We start from the raw sequence: 18,994 nt of genomic DNA, 5'->3' as shown, positions 1-18,994 counted from the left end.
CCTGCTGTGTTCATCCAGCTCTACACCTTGTTATCTCAGATTCTCCAGCATCGGCAGTTCCTACTATCTCATTCCCGTTCTCAATCCCTCCAACATTCCACCTTGATGCCTCCTGCAAGTAGCTGTAATATCCTTTATTTACTGTGGTAAACAGTATTATGCAAAGTGCAGGCACAGCAATGATTTATTAAGCAGCATCGTTACCTCATCATTTTAGTTCAATATTGACCTCTGAATACACCTCAACATCTAATTTGCTTTACTCACTGTCTCTGAGTTAGTATTGCTACGACAGGTACAATTTATCATCAGTAAGGCCCTTTCATTTTCCATCCACAGTTTATTCTTTCCAGAAGCACTATATCAAAGGGCTTACTGTTATCTAAGTACACCACACCCACATGCCTTTCCCCTGACAACCGCCTTGCTTACAGTTTTAGTAAATAGCAATAAATTAGATTGGCAAGACCTCCCCATCAATAATCCACCCTGGCTATCATTTATGATTTTATTTGCATCCAAACTCCCCACTATCTTATTTTTAATAAGGGTTCTGTGGCTAAACAAACAATAAAAATCAATAAAATGAACAGCCGTGCATTTGTATGAAACCTAACGCAACTTTCAGACAACTCAAAGTTCTTTACAGCCTACACTTGATCGTAGTCGTACTGTAGAAAAATGGGATAGTCAATTTGGGCACTTAACAATGTAAAAGTTAACGGGAACAGAAGATCATTTAGCCCCCTTGACCCTGTTCTGTCATCCTGTCAGAATGTGACTAATTTTCAACTTCAATCTCACCTTCCTGCCTTACCCTTTTCATCTCTGATTTCTTTACCATCCAAAAATCTTCCTCCCACAGTCCAAAAATGTACAGGTTAGGTGGATTGGCCATGCTAAATTGCTCATAGTGTCCAGGGGTGTGCTGGCCATGCAGGGTTACAGGGATTGGGTGGGGTTGGGTCTGGGTGAGATGCTCTTTGGCCGGTTAGTGCAGCTTGATGGGCTGAATGGCCTGCTTCTGCACTGTAAGGATTCCACGATAGTTTAGAGTCCACATATGCTGGGTTCAAATCCCACTTTGACAACAGAATGGGACCAAGCCAGGCTGACTGACCCTCCCGTTGAATCCTGAACTTCTCTCAAATAGAAAATCCCGTGGCTCTACTTTGTGAAGATGTGTAGGTATGTTATCCCTGGTACCCAGGACAATACTCATCCCTCAACTAGTGCTGAAAACAAGTGGTCCACGTAGCACTGTGTTGCTGTTTGTAGGAGTCTTGTGCCCCTTGTGTTTCCTGCATTAGGAGATTGGCTACAATACTTCAATTTCTGTGAGCTACTTTGATGGCCCTAGTGGTTGTGGAAGAACAGGCCTTGCCTTGAGAAGGAACTGCTCCTCATCCCAGCTCCCAATGCTGCCCCACTTATCTTCAGCTTGCAATGTTTAGTTCTACACTCTCCAGCCAGGGCAAACATTTCCTCAATACCTAATCTGTTAAGCCTCCTAAAATTTTATGTTGTTTAAAGTTTTCGAGAAGATTTGTAGCTTGGGCTGTGGAGGAGGTTGTAGACATGCTCGCCGAGCCAGTGGGTTTGATTACAAATGTTTCGTCACCCTGCTCGGTAATATCGCCAGTGCGGCTCCGGTGAAGCGTCGGGGTTCTGTCCCACTTGTAATTTATATGCCTCGGTTTGCTGGGTGGTTGTTATTACTTCCGGTTTTGTTTCTCAGTGGTTTTTACACAGGGTCTAATTCAATGTGTTTGTTGATTGAGTTCCGGTTGGAATGCCAGGCCTCCAGGAATTCCCTGGTATGTCTCTGTTTGGCTTGTGCGATTATCGAAGTGTTGTCCCAGTCTAATTCGTGTCCCTCGTTGTGTGTAGTGAGACAAATGAGAACTGGTCGTGTCTCTTGGTGATTAGTTGGTGTTTGTGTATCCATAATGTCAGTTCCCTTCCAGTTTGGCCTATGTAGTGTTTCTCACAGTCCTTGCATGGTCTTTTGTATATTACTCCAGTTTTGCTGGTTTTGGGTATGGGATCCCTTACTTTTGTCAGTAGCTATTATATGGTGGCTGTTGGTATTGTGGGCTAGGTGTATGAGCAGTCTTGTGGTCATCTCCGAAATGTCCTCGATATATGGTATGAAGAGACATGACCAAGTCTCACTTGTCTCACTACACACAGACAAGAACACCAACACTTCACCAGAGACACACTGACAATTTTATGTTGTATTTTATGTTTCGATGAGATTACCTCCCATTCTTCCAAATTTCAGGCAATACAGGCCTAATCTATTCAATCATAGAAAAATTTCTTCATCCCAGGAAGTAGCCTGGTAAACCTTTGTCACATTTCCTCAAGATACAATCATGTTCTTCCATACATCAGGAGACCAAAAACTGCACTCTTAATTCCAGACAGGTCTCACCAAACCCTTTATCATTACAGTAAGATGTTGCTTTATTCTCATTCTCGGAATCCTTTAACGAAAAAGGCACAGCAAGATCCCACAAACAGCAAATGTGATCATGAAAAGACGATCAATTTTAGAGATGCACGGTTAAGTCTCCCACCACAAGGGGTACGGAGGGGGTGAGGGGGCGGTGCAGTGAAGCCCAAAACCTAGAAGTATGGACAACATTGGTTGAAGCTAATCATGCAAATTGTTATCAAACTGGAGTAATTACAGTCCAAGATAAAAAAAATCAAATCTTGAACGTGGGTTGTTGCTGTAGCTACTTTATAGGGCTGGTTCACCACAGTCCACTCTGACATGTCTATTGTTTAGTCTCTTGGCACATTTGAGAAGTTGCTCAAAAATAGGTAATTTTCCAACCAGCCCAAAAGGCTCTGGGCTTCAACACAAGAATAACTGACTAGAAGCAATAGAGAAGGAGAGAGAGAAGACCGGGGCCTGCGTCAGGGCTAGCACTGACACATCACATGGAACATCAAGCTGGCTGGCTGTTATCAGAGAGTAGCATATTGAATCTTTCCACAATGGGACAGCAACTCACCATTTGACACAACGTCGGAGGGTCAGACCCATTACAACAGGGCCCATCACACCATGTAAAAAAAGGTGTACATCTTTGTAAGCAAACATGGATGCAAACATGACTATGTGTATGTGTGTGTGTGTGCGCGCATGTGTAGAAACATACACAGAAGCACATTTCACACTCATTCACACAATCGTATGCACACACAAACACACGCGCACACACACATACACACACATAGACACACACGCTCACACACACACACATACACACACACGTGCACGCACACACACACATACACACACGTGCACGCACACACACGCACACACACAGACATACACACAGACACACACGCACAGACATATGCACACACATACGCACATACGCGAGTGCACACCCACAGACACACAAACACACACACAGACACACGCACACACAGACACACACACACATACACACACACACAAGATAGAAGCACCCACACAAACTCATACACATGCAGATGGCGAAGGCAAGTGTTTCAGACAGCAGTCCGTCCTGCTTTACAGCACCTTGTGGTGTACTCGAAAGGATTTAGAGGAGGGGAGAGGAGAGGAGGGGACGATGCTGGGAACGGGCCCAGTCAGCCAACGCACTGGCTGCAAAGAGTTTCTAACAGAGATAACAATCTTCTCTCACAATCTCACTGCAGCACAGTTTTTCCACTCTCTCTCTCTTTGATTCTTTACTTTTTTTATCTGTTTCTTTCTTACACTCTTCCTCTCTCCCCCCTTTCTTCCTCTTTAAAATTTACTCCCCTTTTCTGTTTCTCTTTATCCCAACCTCTCCTGCCTTGCTTTCTCCTGACCTTTTGTTGTCTCATTTTTTCTTTCTCTTCCTCTCAATCCATTTTTCTTTCTTTCACCCTATTTCTCTTACTTTGTCTCTTTTTCTTTATCTCCAGCTTCCTTCCTCTTGTTTTCTCTCTTTCTCTGTATCTCTGCCAGGCCAACTGTTTCACTGTCTCTGTCCAGGATCCACTTCTCTCTCTCTCTCTCTCCCCCTCTCTCCCTCCAAGATCTATCTCCCTCTCTCTCTCTGTCTCTCCAAGATCTCACTGTAACACTCTGTCTATCTCCAGACATCATTCCCACATTTTCCCACCCTAGCCTGTCCTGTCTCTGGATCTGATCCCTGGTTGGTGAACAGTAGTTAATCTCGGTTGTCCCTGAACTAAAGAAGGAGTAAAAACAATTCAAAAAGCCCCACTCTTGACCACTGTCCAGTGACCCTGGGTATGCATCGGAGGTTATCCTGGGCCATCATGCACCCTGCAGTCAAATAGTATGCTGACACAAGGACAGGAGAGATGGCCATAGGGACCAAGTACTATGGAGGGATTTGGGGGCAGAGAGGGTGGCGGTTGGGGAATAGGAGGGGAAAACACTTTGGAGACTTTCTTCAGATGGTCTGGTGTCTGCTGATGGGCTGTGAGTCCGATTTCCTCACACTCTGAGCCCAGGATTTCCTCATTCTGCTTCCCCCACCAATAATGTCCCCAGCACTCTCTGTTTAAAATAAACCTTCCACGGAAATAGACACAACAGAAATGATAGCAAGATATTCCAAACAATTCCAGTGCTTTTCATCAATTTTATATTAATGTGTATATATAGAAGAATTATAGCCCTCTGCGTCTGGCTACATTACACAGGAGAGCTAGAAGCTGCCAAGACTTTGAATGTCTCTCTGAGACAAACAGATTAAGATTCCGGGTTTAATTCCTTTGTGCTGACTCGTGGTTATTCTCTGGTGTGGGAGCAGGGAATGCCCAGCAATTTGGGGAGTGCCGGAGGGAGAGGAGACTAAGAGAGCCCCCATTCCTAACAGCTCAATGTCCATTGCATAAATGATCCTTCCCCTGCCCACCCCCACCACCTCACTCTTTCCTTATTCCTCTTTTCCAATGTTTAGCCAATTCCTCTTTGGTTGGATTTCTTTTCAATGCAATGCATTCATTTTTCCTATTTTGCCAATTAGTTTAAATCTGTCTCCTCTGGTCACCCACACTTCTGCAACTGGAAACACTTTCTGATTACTAGCTCTAACATTCATGATTTGGAACACACCTATTAAAATCTCCCCAGAGCATCGGATGCTGAGGGGGTGACTTCATAGAACTTCATAAAATCATGAGGACCATGGATAGGGTGATTAGCCATGGTCTTTTTCCCAGGGGTAGGAGAGTCCAAAACTAGAGGGGATAGGTTTAAAGTGAGAGGGGAAAGATATAAAAGGGACATAAGGGGCAACTTTTTCACACAGAGTGTGGTGTGTGTTTGGAATGAGCTGCCAGAGGCTGGTAAAATTACAACATTTAAAAGGCATCTGAATGGGTACATGGATAGGAAGGGTTTGGAGGGATATGGGCTAAATGCTGGCAAATGGGACTAGATTAATTTAGGATGTCTGGTTGGCATGGATGAATTAGACCGAAGGGTCTGTTTCCATGCTGTATATCACTATGACTCTATAACCGTCTCTGCCCTAAGCTACCAATCTACTATGTTAGTGATTTCATGTTGCTGAGACCATAGTACACAGTCTGTGACAAATCCAGCCCAGAGAGTCGCTATTGTCGGTGTTCTCCAAACCCTACATGCAATGCAGCTCTCCTGCACCATTACCACCGGTATTCCCCCAAGGATCAATCCTTGGTCCTTCCTATTCCTCATCTCCAAGTTACCCCTCTGCAACGTCATCCACTGACACGGTGTTAGTGTTCACAAATAGGCTGATTGCAGCCATCCATTACCTCACTGGCACCTCTCTCAACCCCTCCATCATTCCTACATCGTCAAGTGCTCATCCGACTTTACCTTACAGCTTAACCGGACTGTTTGCAATTTTGGTAACACAGTGAAGGAAAAGGCGCACAATGCCATTTAGAGTGTAGTGGTAAACAAGCAGATCAGGACCACTTTGATGACTCAAAAAAAACCCAGAAAACCAGCAAGAAATATAAAAACAGACAGTTAAAGCTTCTTTATGGATGTAAGATGGAGCTAAAGTGAGCGTTGGCCCCTTGGCGGATGAGATAGTGGAATTAATAATGGAAAGCAAGGAAACGGCAAAGAACTTGAACAAATATCTGTCTTCACAGCAGAAGATCCTAAGAATGATAGATAAAGGTACTAGGACAGCTAATGGAATTAAAGCTCACAAGTCCCCTGGCCCTGATAGGTTAAATCCTAGGCTCACAAAAGAAATGGCTGCGAAGATAACGGGTGCATTCGTTGTAATCTTCCAAAATTCCCTTGATTCTGGGGAGATCCCAGTATACTGGAAAGCGACAAATATAACATCTCAATTCAAGAAAGGGAAATTACAGGCCAGTTGGTCTAACTTTTCATCATAGAATCCCTACAGTGTGGAAACAGGCCCTTCGGCCCAACAAGTCCACACTGACCCTCACAGCATCCCACCCAGACCCATCCCCCTAATCTACACATCCCTGGACACTACGGGCAATTTAGCATGGCCAATCCACCTAGCCTGCACATCTTTGGACTGACAGAGGAAACCGGAGCACCCAGAGGAAACCCACGCAGACACGGGGAGAATGTGTAAACTCCAGACAGACAGTCGCCCGAGGGTGGAATCGAACCCGGGTCCCTAGCGCTGTGAGGCTGCAGTGCTAATCACTGCGCCACCATTTGTTATTGGGAAAATGCTATAATCCATTATTAAATAGGTAGTATCAGAGCATTTAGATGTGGGCATTGCTGGCACAGCCAACATTTGTCATCCATTCATAATTGCTTTTGAACAGAGATACCAGGCTATTTGAGAGGGCACTTAGAGACAGCCACATTGCTGGGGATCTGGAGTCACGTGTAGGGAAGAATGGCACATTCCCTTCCCCAAAGAATATTAATGAACCTGTTAGGCTTTCACAACAATCAACAATAGTTTCATGGCCACCATTACTTGAGACTAGTTTTAGATTCTTGTTTAAAAATAATTGAAATTAAACTCCATAGTTACCCTGGTGGAATCTGGACCAATGTCCTCAGAGCATTGGTTAGTCCAGCAATATTACCGTGACATCTCTGTCCGCCCGAGCACATCAGCATACGGTCAGGCAGAGTCAACATGGTTTTGTGAAAGGGAAACTTTTCTGGGCAACTTTATTAGAAGTTTTGAGGTTATGATAAAGATATTGATAAAGAAGAACTGGTAGATGTAAGTGTATTTGGAATTCCAGAAGGCATTTGATGAGGAGCACATAAAAGTTACTGGACAAGACAACAGCTCATGGTGTTGGAGCAATATACTAAACTGAATAGAGAACTGATAAACAAACAGGAATCAGAGAGTGAGCGTAAATGCATTAATTTTAGGTTAGCAAATGTGCAGTGCCTTAGGGATCAGTGTCGGAACTTCAACTTTTTTATAAGATCTATTTATGGCCTGGGTGACAAACTGTATTGTAGCCAGACTTGATGACGATACAAAGATAGGGATGTAGACAGTTTGAGTGGTCATGTGGAGTGGTCATCAATATGGGAAAACATTATGTTGCCCACTTTGGTAGGAAGAACAGAATATTGTTTAAACAGAGAAGAACTGCAGAATGCTGTAGTACCAATGGGTCTAGGAGTCATTGTAAACAAATCTCAAACATTCAGCCTGCAGATACAGCAAATAGTTGGGATAGCAAATTAATGTTGTCTTTATTGCAAGGGAAATGGAGTATAAGGTTAGGGAAGACTTACTACATCCAGAAAGTATTTGGTAAGACCACAGCTGGTGTACTGTGTATAGCACTGGTCCCCTTATTTCAGGAGGTTTTTATTTACATTAGAAGCAGCTCACAGAAGATTCATTTAGCTGATTCCTAGAGTGAAGGCGCTACCTTAAGAGAAAAGGTTGGACCTGTAGCCATTGGAGTTAAGAAGAATGAAAGATGATCTTACTGAAAGCTACAAGATTCTGAGGAAGCTTGTCAAGGTAGATGCAGAGACGACATTTCCTCTTGTAATAAATCTAGAACTCGGAGGAATTATTTAAAAATAAGAGGTCTCTTGTTTAAGATAGAGATAAGAAGGAACTTCTTCTGAGAGGTTTCTTAATTGTCTAGCCCAGAGAGGAATAGAGACTGGGTCATTGAATATATCCAAACCTGAGTTAGACAAAAGGGAGTGAAGTGAATTAAGGGGCAGGGAGAAAGTGGAATCATGACCACAGTCAACTGAGTGAACGGTGACACAGGCTTGACGGGCCAAATGGCCTACTTCTGCTCCCTTTTTTACAATCTTACTTGGCCCCAAGATACGTTTCTGACAACACGTCCGCACCATCACAAAGACTGCGTATTTCCACCACTGTAGTAATAGCAGTCTCAGCTCCTCCTTTGTGCTGATGTTACCTCTAGCCTTGACCATTCCAACACACTGCAGAATCTGGAGGCCTTTCATTTCTGTGGGAATCCGGATGCTATCAGAACCGAGGTAACAAGGTGTAGAGCTGGATGAACGCAGCAGGCCAAGCAGCATCAGAGGAGCAGGAAGGCTGACGTTTCGGGTCTAGACCCTTCTTCAGAAAAGAAGGGTCTGAAGAAGGGTCTAGACCCGAAACGTCAGCTTTCCTGCTCCTCTGATGCTGCTTGGCCTGCTGCGTTCATCCAGCTCTACACCTTGTTATCTCAGATTCTCCAGCATCTGCAGTTCCTACTATCTCTGCTATCAGAAGGTGCACTGCTGCGATCTGTCAGTTCTGCTGTGATTACTTTAGGCTCTTGTGGTGCAGTTGTATTGTCCCTATCTCTTGACCAGGGGGGCTGAGTTCTAGACCCACCTGCCCTGAAGTCAGTCACAACACGTCTGAACAGCTTGATAAAATAACTATTCCCACATTGATCCGTTCTCCATTATAAATTCTCCTGTCTCTGTTTAATGAGGCCCGTATTTATCCTTTGCTAATCATTTTCCTTTCACACGTCGATAGAAGCTTTGACAATCTGTCTTTATGTACCTCATTAGCTTACATTCATATTCTCTTTATTCATTCCTAATCAGTTTCTTGGCCTTCCTTTATTAGGTTCTTAATTGCTTCCAATCCTCAGGCTCACCACTGTTTCTGGCTTTATAAGCCACTTCCTTCGATCGATTGGAATCTAAAGAAAAACACACACACACCCAGCTGGTTTCCCACATTCTAACCTCCATAAACTTGAGGTCATCAAGAATCCTGCCTCACTTTTCTTAACTCACCTTGTGTTGCTTTGACTCAGCATTCCCTGTGCGCTCACTGATCCACCAGTTAAGAAATGCCCCGATTTTTACATTATTGTCTTGGTTTTGAAGCGTCTATCCACACTTTCCCCTCCCTATTTGTGTAACCTACGCCCCCCACCTCACAATCCTCTGAGAACTGTCTAATACTGGTCTCTTGTGCTTTCTCAATATTAGCAGTTCGATTCAATGGTGGCCTGGCCCATAAGCTGAGGAATTCCCTCCCTACACCTCTCCACCGCTTCTTCCTCTGTTAACACATTCTTTCAACCCTACCTCTTCAAGCAAACCTTTTGGGCCATCTGACCTAATAGTCCCGAAGGTAGTCTGATGTCTAGACGCTAGGTAAATGCAGGTCTTGTTGTTGTTGCTGCCTCCCTCCCTCCCTTGTTCGTGGAGAGCGATCAGGAGAGTGAGAAGGGCTTTTCTTGTACTCACCACCCTGGGTTTGGGCTCACGCTCCAGGGTCTGGAGGAAGGCCGAGCTGACATCACCTCCTTTGTCCGGGTCACTCGAGATGTCTTCCTCTGACTCATCCCAGGAGGAGGAGAAGCCGGCAGAGGAGGCTGATGAGGAGGAGAGTTTGCGGACGAATACCCAGGGCCCATTGGGATTGCAGTCGTCGTTGGGCTCCCCGCTGTCATCGTGCCCGTGCTCTGTCACAATGACATGAGGGATCTCCACCAGGCCGGGCTGGGCAGCAGGAGGTGGTGATGGATGATGGGGCAGAGGGTGGTCTGGGGATGGAGTCCTGAGCCTATTCAGCCCATCCCCAAGCTGCTGGTCTTTGGTGGGGCAGTGCCAAGTCAGCCGGCTGTATTCCTCCTGGACTGGAGCTCTGCTGCTTCCCTTCGCCATGGTGCCTGGCAATGCCAGTGGCGCTGCATCCCAACCACGCGGCTGTCTCTGGTCCATCTGGCCGCCTCCAGCGACCCCCGTACCTGCCGACGCCTCCTCATCCGTCTGGGAGCGCACCCATTTTCCGGCCAGGCCCCTACAGCCGAGTGGCTCCCGCTGACCTGCGGGGCTCTCGGAGCTTCCTCGCTGTGGTTTCCCCCGAGGGAGGGGGCCGGTCGTTCCCTCTGGAGGGGGGGCTGCGCCGGGGTGTTGGCTGCAGGCTGGCAGGTCCTCGCTGGACCGTGACAGCTTGAGCCCACGCCCGCCGTTGACCCCGGGGTTTGGGGCCAGGCGAACGTGGCAACGGGAGACGTGCCTCTCGGGCACCTTCAGCGCCAGCCTGCGAGTTTGATGGGGACAGTCTGCCTTGATGTCGTTGCTCATTCTGCCCAGGTTGACCAAGGCACAAGCAGCCATAATATCAGTAGCTGGCAGCGCTGGGGGTGGGGGTGGGGGTGGGCATTGATATCCAGCCTCAAACTCCCTGGTGCCCTCCTCCCCTTCCCCTTGCCAGGTGTTGGTTGTCCCACCTCGCCGAGGTTAGGAGATCGGTCTGGGCATCACCACTGGCAAGTAACTATTCAGAACATGGCCCCCCCCGAAACCAAAACTCCCCTCTCAAACGGTGGGAGGAGGGCACAGGGATCCAGGAGGCAGGTGGACCTAGAGTCCCTGGGAGCTGGAGACAGCGATGACAGGGTGTACCTTGAGTCCCCTCCCTACAACGCACCGCAGGGTCTCCACAAAACCGAGTGGCACCCGGGCAGATTCCGGATGCCCAGTGCTTGAAGAATCATTCTCCTCCCACACCCTCTTTGGCTCTAATCGTTAAATCGGTGCCAGCCTGCAGGGCTGCAGTTCAAATCCAGTGCATTGTGTGTGTGTGTGTGTACGTGTGTGTGTATGTGGGAGGGAGACAGGCTGCTTTTAAACTCTCCAAACAACACACAGACAGACACACACACTTCTGGGGCTGCACGCTTGGTCACGTTCAGTGGCCTGGAGGAAATCTTTTTGTTGCAGTTCCCAATCTGGATCCAACACTCGGAGTGGCGTGGGGACCCCTCCTAAAGCTGTCCCAGCTAAGTTCGAGCCGCGGAGGTGGGGTGAGAAAAAAATTCTTGCAATACCCAAATCCAGGCGAGCAGCAATTAGAAGCACATCGAAACTTCACTGAAGGCAAACCCCGGTCCAGCTTGGCTTCACAAGAGACAAGAGGGGGGAAAGGGGGTAGGAGATGGGGCTAGATTCCAGGAGAACGCCCCTTTCAGACACTCGCTGCTTTGCTCCAGTTGAAATAAAATTTGTTGCCTTTAGCTCCAGGCTACATCCACTCCCGCTCTGCTCGGCTCTCAGCAGCGAGTGTGTGTTGATCTCGGCTGAGCTGTGATATTTTCCGATCTCTCTCTCTTTGCAGTGACTGGCTGGCCCAGTGTGTGTGTGTGTGTCTATCTGTAACTGCTATCCGGGCAGGAAGGAAGTGAGTGAGGCAGCTTATTTTGACAGACACAGATACACACACTCAAACATAAAGGCACACGCACACACACACTCAAACATAAAGGCACACGCACACAGATAAACACAGAACTCCGAACAGAGGCTCAAAACAATGTGAAACTAAACTTGAGAAAGTTTCACCGCCAACAACAGATCTGCTGATGAGCTATTACAAAGTGCACACACTTTAATGTCATCATTTTACAGTTACTCCTAGACACTGACTGTGAAATGTTTTTTTTTGTGGGGGGGGACGGGTGTTCCAGTTTAGTTTACTTTCTATTTTCTCTTTCTTTGGACACATTATTTCTTTGCTGACACATGTGTGGGACCAGATAGGCAGCATGGCTCTGCTACAGGGCCAGGAATTAACAATTTATTCCCCAACACAGGGCCGCAACTGGAGCCTGGGTGACCATGATCATAAGAATCCCTACAGTGTGGAAACAGGCCCTTCGGCCCAACAAGTCCACACCGACCCATCCCCCTATAGCCCACCTAAGCTCCACATCCGTGAACACTATGGGGCAATTTAGCACGGCCAATCCCCCTAGCCTGCACATCTTTGGACTGTGGGAGGAAACCAGAGCAAACCCACACAGACATGGGGAGAATGTGCAAACTCCACACAGACAGTCGCCCGAGGGTGGGATCAAACCCGGGTCCCTGGCGCTGTGAGGCAGCAGTGCTAACCACTGAGCTATGGTGTCACTATGCTGGTCACCCGGTTATGAGGCTTGTGGGTCAGCTGGCAGCACTCACAGTTCAAACGCAGCTTTTACTAGCCAGGACCTGATGGAGAACACAACCCCCAACACACACCGCCCCCCCTCCCCCACCCCTCACCCCCTTGGTGACAGATAGCAGCCTGCAGCACCCTCATTCCCATGAACATATGGAGCCAGACACCTCAGAAGGGTGACAATGTACCTGAAAGACAGAACCTGCTGCAAGGCAGCACTTGCCCAGCGCTGCACGCTGAGTACCTCTATCAAATCTCCTCTCAACATTCCCCTCCCAGAAAAACAGTCCCAACTTCCCCAATCTTTCTGTGCAACTGAGGATCCCCCTCCCTGGAACAATTTTCATCCATCTTCATTGCAGCCTCTGTAACAACTTCACACATCCTTTGTGAAATCTGTTACCCAGAACTGGATGCAATACTCCACTAGAAACTGAGCCAGTGTCTTATATAAATGTTCGCCAGAACCATTTCCATTCAGATCCTATTCCTCTCTGTAAAATTCCAGGATCCTCCTGCATTCAATTATTTGGGCACATATATCCCCAGCTCCCGAACGTTTTCACCTCCAGTTGAACTGCACCCACTCTGTTATATTGTCTGTCACATTTCTCCACATTGAAATGAATCTACTGCTTGTCAGCCCATTCCACCAACCTGCCTGTGGTGGATTGATAAATGTTCAACCTTGTGAGCCCCGGGTGAAATATACTACCCCACCCCAACACAGAGTGAAACGATTCAGGAATGAGCACATAAAAAGAACAGTGGCCCCTTTCTAAATTCACTTATGGGACATGGTTGTCTCTGGCTGGGTCCAGCATTTATTGCTCGGCCCTAGTTGCCCCTTGAGAAGGTGGTGGTGAGCTGCCTTCTTGAATCGCCGCAGTCCATGTGCTGTAAGTCAACCCACAATGCCCTTACGGAAGGAATTTCAGGATTTTGGCCCAGCGACAGTGAAGGAACGGCGATATATTTCCAAGCCAGGATGGTGAGTGGCTTGGAGGGGAACTTGGAGGTGGTGTTCCCATGTATCTGCTGCCCTTGTCCTTCCAGATGGAAGTGGTCGTGTGTTTGGAAGGTGCTGTCTGACAATGTTTGGTGAATTTCTTTCGTACACACTGCTGCAACTGAGCATTGGTGGTGGAGTGAGTGGATGCTTGAGGATGTAATACCAATCAAGCGGGCTGCTTTATCCTGAATAGTTTTAAGTTTCTTGAGAGTTGTTGGAGCCTCACCCTTCAGGCTAGAGGGATTATTCCATCACACTCTCCACTTGTGCCTTGTCAATGATGGACAGGTTGGGGAAGTCAGGAGATGAGTTACTCGCTGCAGTATTCCCAGCTTCTGGCCTGTTCTTGTAGCCGCTGTGTTTACGTGGCAAGTCAGTTCAGTTTGTGATCCCCAGATATTGACAGGGGAGAATTCAGCAATGGTAATGCAATTGAATATTATGGGGTGGCTGTTAGATTGTCTCTTACTGGAGATGGGCATTGCCTGGCATTTCTATGGTGCAAATATTACTTGCTATTTGTCAGACCAAGACTAGACTCCAGATCTTATTACATTTGAACATGGACTGCTTCATAATCTGAGGATTTGCAAATGGTGCTGAACGTTGTGCAATTATCAGTGAACATCCCCACTTCTGACCTTATGATGGATGGAAGGTCATTGATGAAGCAGTTGAAGATGGTTGTGCCTAGGACACTAACCTGAGGAACTCCTGCAGAGATGTCCTGGAGCTGAATTGACTGACCAACAACCACAACCATCTTCCCATGTGCCAGGTAAGACTCCAACCAGCAGTGTTTTCACCCTGATTCCCATTGCCTCCAGTTTTGTTATGATAAAATATTACTTTTTTGAAGGAAACCAATGGAAATAATTGATAGAACTTGTGGAAAGCTGAAGAGTGAGTCAACCCAGGCTGATCTCTCACACCTCCTAGTGGCTGCACCAAGGCAGCATTGGGAGACCCCTGTTGGTTTGACCCTTCCCATTGATCTTGCAGTATAGTGGCAAGGCAAGATAGAGGCAGTGAGGAAGGTGGGTTGCAGACAGAGCAGAGAGAAAACAGTTTAGACTGGAAATGGAATACGTGTTTCCAAGTGAAAGGGACTTATTTCCACCTACTGTGGTGTGTTCTCAGGGAGGAGATCCAACTTCCATTTCTCACCTCTCCCTTTCCACTGCATTTGGTGAAATCACTCCACAGAGGCCGGTATCCTGTCACCAGGTCACCCTTTAATTGCACGTGCATAGTCCTTGAAGCTGACCCAGCTAGCTCAGAGAAATGTCAGCTTTCCTGCTCCTCTGATGCTGCTTGGCCTGCTGTGTTCATCCAGCTCCACACCTTGTTATCTCTAGCTCCCCTGACCCTCCTGTTTGTATCTGTCAGCCAGGGCTCCCTGATTGGACCAGGTTAACAACCCCAATCAGGGAACCCATATTCTATGAGGTGCCCCTGGCTGACCTCATTGCTATCACTACATCCTTCCCCCTCTGGATCTGGGAACAAAGGCCTATTTTTTCTTTCTTTTAGCCTTTCCTGGGCCGTTTGCACATCGGGCCCACATCCTCCAACTCAGCCTTGGGTACAGGCAGCGCTTAACAGACTGTAGCCCACCTCTTATGCCCGGAGCATCTTGGAAGAAATTCATCCTCTTCTTTGGGCAGTAAAGTCTTTGAGGCTGCGACATCCACCAGGTCCGTTTCAGACTCAGAGGTTTCTTCAACGCCAGATGGAGGGGGAGAATGCATAGGTTCCATCGGCCTTTCCAGCTGTTCTGAGGGGCTGGGTATGCTCTGTTCCCAACCCATTTGCGAGTTTGCGGCTTTCATATGGTTCACTTGCTTGTTCAGGACCAGCTCAACTCCCGAACTTTGTACATCATGGGGCCTGGCCTTGTGTCGACCATGCCGCTTACCCATGCAGGGCTATTTCCATGATTTCAGCACCAAACTCTGTCCCCTGAAGTAAACTGTATCTCTCGTTTAGTGGAGTCTAGTGCATTGGCAATCCTGGTGCTGTTTTGCCCTCCTTCCCACATCTGGGAAGATCAGATTTAACCTGGTGCAGGGTCTTATCCCCCATTAGCAACTCTGCTGGAGCTGTCCCTGCAGTTGCATGAGGGGTAGTCCTATAATCGAACAGGAACCAGGACAGTTTGGTCCCGAGTGAAGCTGTAGGCTGTTTCTTTAAGCCTGCCTTCAAAGTTTGGACTGCTCTTTCTGCCAGACCATTGGATGATTGATGGTATGTCCTTATATGACAAATACCATTCAACTTTAACCTGCTGGTTAACGATGGCCTGTTGTCTGTGACCAACACTTCTGGGAGCCTGTGTATTGCAAAAGATGTGTGCAGCTTTTCTATCATCACCCATCACTGTGTTTGATGAATGAACTGTATGCATGTCTGACCATTTGGGTGGGCATCCAAAATGATTTAGAACTCTAGTCCATGAAAGGGCCAGCAAAGTCGTTATGTAACTTAGTGTATACCTGGCCATTCCCACAAATGTGGGGAGTAATTTTAGTTCTTGGTGGCACTCATAGCACCAACGCAGCTATGTCTGCATCCAAACCTGGCCCCCTAGACAGAACTTAAAATCCTAGAATCCCTACAGTGTGGAAGAAGGCCATTCAGCCCGAGTCCACACACACCAACCCTCGGCAGATCATCCCTCCCAGACCCACCACCACCGCCCCCCATCCCTGTGACTGTGCATTTCCCGTGGCTAACCCACCTAGCCTGCGCATTGTGGACTGTGGGAGGAAACCGGAGCTCCTAATGGAAACCCACGCAGTCACAGGGACAACGTGCAAACTCCACACAGACAGTTGCCGGAGGCTGGAATTGAACCCGGCTCCATGGTGCTGTGAGGCAGCAGTGCCACCAACTTCTCGCCAACATCTTCATTTTGGACACCCCTGGCGAAGTTCAGCCAGTATCTGCTCGGGATAATCACTCTTGCTCCCCCATAATAACATACCGTCCTCTCTGGTGATCTGGTCTTGCCAGGCCCAGAAATGTTTCAGTTCTGCTTGTGATGGCCCTTTTGTTTCCCCCATCACCACCAGCCATTTTAGTTTTGCCAGGACCAGATCTTTTTATATCCACTGTCTGATATTGTCAGCCGTGACCAGAAGGGTGTCCAAAAAGTTTAGAACCAGAATGGACCTTCCAGTGGCAGTACCATCGGTGGTATATCTGTCAGTGGGAGGTAGCTCAAGGCATCCCCATTTGCTACTTGGTCTCCCGGGCAGTGTTCCAACCTGTAATTGTACGTACGTAGATGGAGAGCCCACCACTGAATTCGGCACGGCCTCGTTCTCTTTAGGTAAACCTAGCAGGGTTTTGTGGTCTGTTACTATTAATAATTTACACCCATAAAGGTACTGGTGAAACTTTCTCACACCAAATATGACTGCCAAACCTTCCTTCTCTATCTGGGTGTCTTTGTGCTCTGCATCAGCCATAGTCCAGGAAGCATACTTTATCGGATGTTTCTTTCCGTTGGGTGATCTGCGAGCCAACACAATCCCAATACCGTATGGGGAGGCATCACATGTTAGCAGCAAACCTCCTTTGGGATCATAGTGTGCCAACACCTTAGAGGATGATAGCTGCTTCTTCACTTCTCTGAAGGCTATGTCTTGCTTCGCGACCATTTCCAAGGCTGATCCTTTTCCAATAGCAGGTGTAAGTGTGCCAGGATGGAGGCCAGGTTACAGATGAACTTTCTGTAATAATTCAATAAACAAAGGAAAGATCTAAGCTGGGATACCTTTGTTCGCCCTCGTTTTATCTTCCAACAGGTGTAACCCAGTCTTGTCGACTCTGTAGCCCAATTAGGTCAGTTGGGGTGCCTGGAACACACATTTTCTGCCTGCCTTGGAGAAGTATCTACGGACTATGTTAAAGTTCTCTAAGTTCTCTTTATTCATCTTCCCGGTTATCAGAACACCGTCCAGATAAATGGCGACCTGGGCTAGACCTTGTAAAATGTTCTCCATCATCCCGCTGAAAAATTGCACAGGCTGCTGAGACCCCAAAAGATATATTGGTACAAACGGTTATGGGTATTAATTGTAGCGTACTTCAGGGAATCCTCATCCAGTCGCTATTGCAGGTACACATGGCGCATCGTGAAGGACAGACACCTCCCCACCACCCCCCCCCCCCACCCCCCCCAACCCCCACCAGCTTCATGAGGGATTGGGTATTTACCCAGCTGCAAGAAGTGGTTTACAGATTGTTTAAAATCCCCAATAAAGACGAACCGAACCATTGGACTTCACAATCAGTACCACTGGTGCTGCCCATTCTGCAAACTGGACTGGTTTGATGATTCCTTCACTCTCCAGCCTCCTGATTTCTGCCTCTACTTTTGCCCATAAGGCCAATGGCACTGGGCAGGTCTTGCAGAATTGTGGAATTGCTTCCTGGTCAACATGCAAACTGGCCTTAGCTCCTTTGATAATCCCTAGACCTTCCTGAAAAGCTTCTGGGTATTTAACTGGGACTTCACTCAGGCAGCCATTTTCCTTTCGGAAAATGTTGGGCCAATCAAGGTGAATCTTTCTTATCCAATTTTGTGCCATCAGGCCCCAGCCTTTTACTACAATCAGTGGTAACTGAGCCAGTTGCTTCTCATAAGAGACCGGAACCAAAGTTGTACCTTAATCTGTAAAGGTTCCCTGGTACAGGTTCTCAGTCTAGCTGAGGTATTCCACAAACTTAAGGGTTGGAGTCCAGAGCGAATTTTGTTAAAAACTGATTCTGTGATTGTGGTATCGATCTCCATTAGAACTGGGTGACCATTTAACCAGACGTTTATTTTATTGGTTCTGATTTGGATCTTGCTAAGCAATGTAACTGTTCCAAACCAGATGTAGGTGGCTTTCCGGGGTGTACACTCTCCTGGATACTGGCCTAGGTGTTCTCTTACTCATTTCAGGCCTAATAGGACTATTTTGCCATTTCCAGTCTGCACACCGGCAGCAAATACAGTGGCTTGCTAGCCCGGATCCTGAAATAAATATTAACCATTTGGACGATGTTTGGCTTTGGTTTGGGGTTTTGCTGTGGGCTGACCTAGAGTCCCTCTGTTCAGGAAATGTCCTGAGTGAGGCTGTGAAATTACCTGCACTCAGGTGGTGTTCCCCAAGCTCAGTCAGACTGGGCGAGAGTGTCCACTTCCATCGGAATATCCTGCAACTCCTACACTCTACTTGCTGCATTTTCCAATGACAAACCCAGTTATTCTGCCTGTTTGATGTCCAGTTAGACTTTAGCTAGTAGGCATTTTTGCATAGTTACTTCATTAATCCCACGTACCAAACGGTCGCTCATCTTATTAAGGGTTAAACCCAAAGTTGCAGGAACACATCAGGTCGGGCAGCATCAAAGGAGCAGGAAAGTCGACGTTTCAGGTAAAGGGTCCTGACTCGAAATGTCAACTTTCCTGCTCCTCTGATGCTGCCTGGCCTGCTGTGTTCCTCCAGCTTCACACTGTGTTATTTCTGACTCCAGCATCTGCAGTTCTTGCTATCTCTGA

General features: G+C 47.3%; 1 protein-coding gene across 1 annotated transcript in view; it reads right to left on the bottom strand.

Annotated features, from left to right (window-relative positions):
* Nucleotides 1–11,642, bottom strand: part of LOC109924201 (inositol-trisphosphate 3-kinase B-like) — a 94,650-nt gene extending 83,008 nt beyond the window's left edge. Inside the window, exon 1 of the mRNA XM_048596720.1 lies at nucleotides 9,728–11,642. Within this exon, the coding sequence (XP_048452677.1) occupies nucleotides 9,728–10,603 (876 nt within the window). The 5' untranslated portion in view covers nucleotides 10,604–11,642. The remainder of the gene's footprint in view (nucleotides 1–9,727) is intronic.
* Between the last annotated feature and the right edge of the window lie 7,352 nt (nucleotides 11,643–18,994).

Source organism: Rhincodon typus, chromosome 5, assembly GCF_021869965.1.
Source record: "Rhincodon typus isolate 14 chromosome 5, sRhiTyp1.1, whole genome shotgun sequence".
In the NCBI taxonomy this organism is placed as follows: Eukaryota; Metazoa; Chordata; class Chondrichthyes; order Orectolobiformes; family Rhincodontidae; genus Rhincodon; species Rhincodon typus.
Note: the sequence above shows the minus strand (reverse complement) of the source record. Positions and strands in the feature narration are given on the sequence as shown.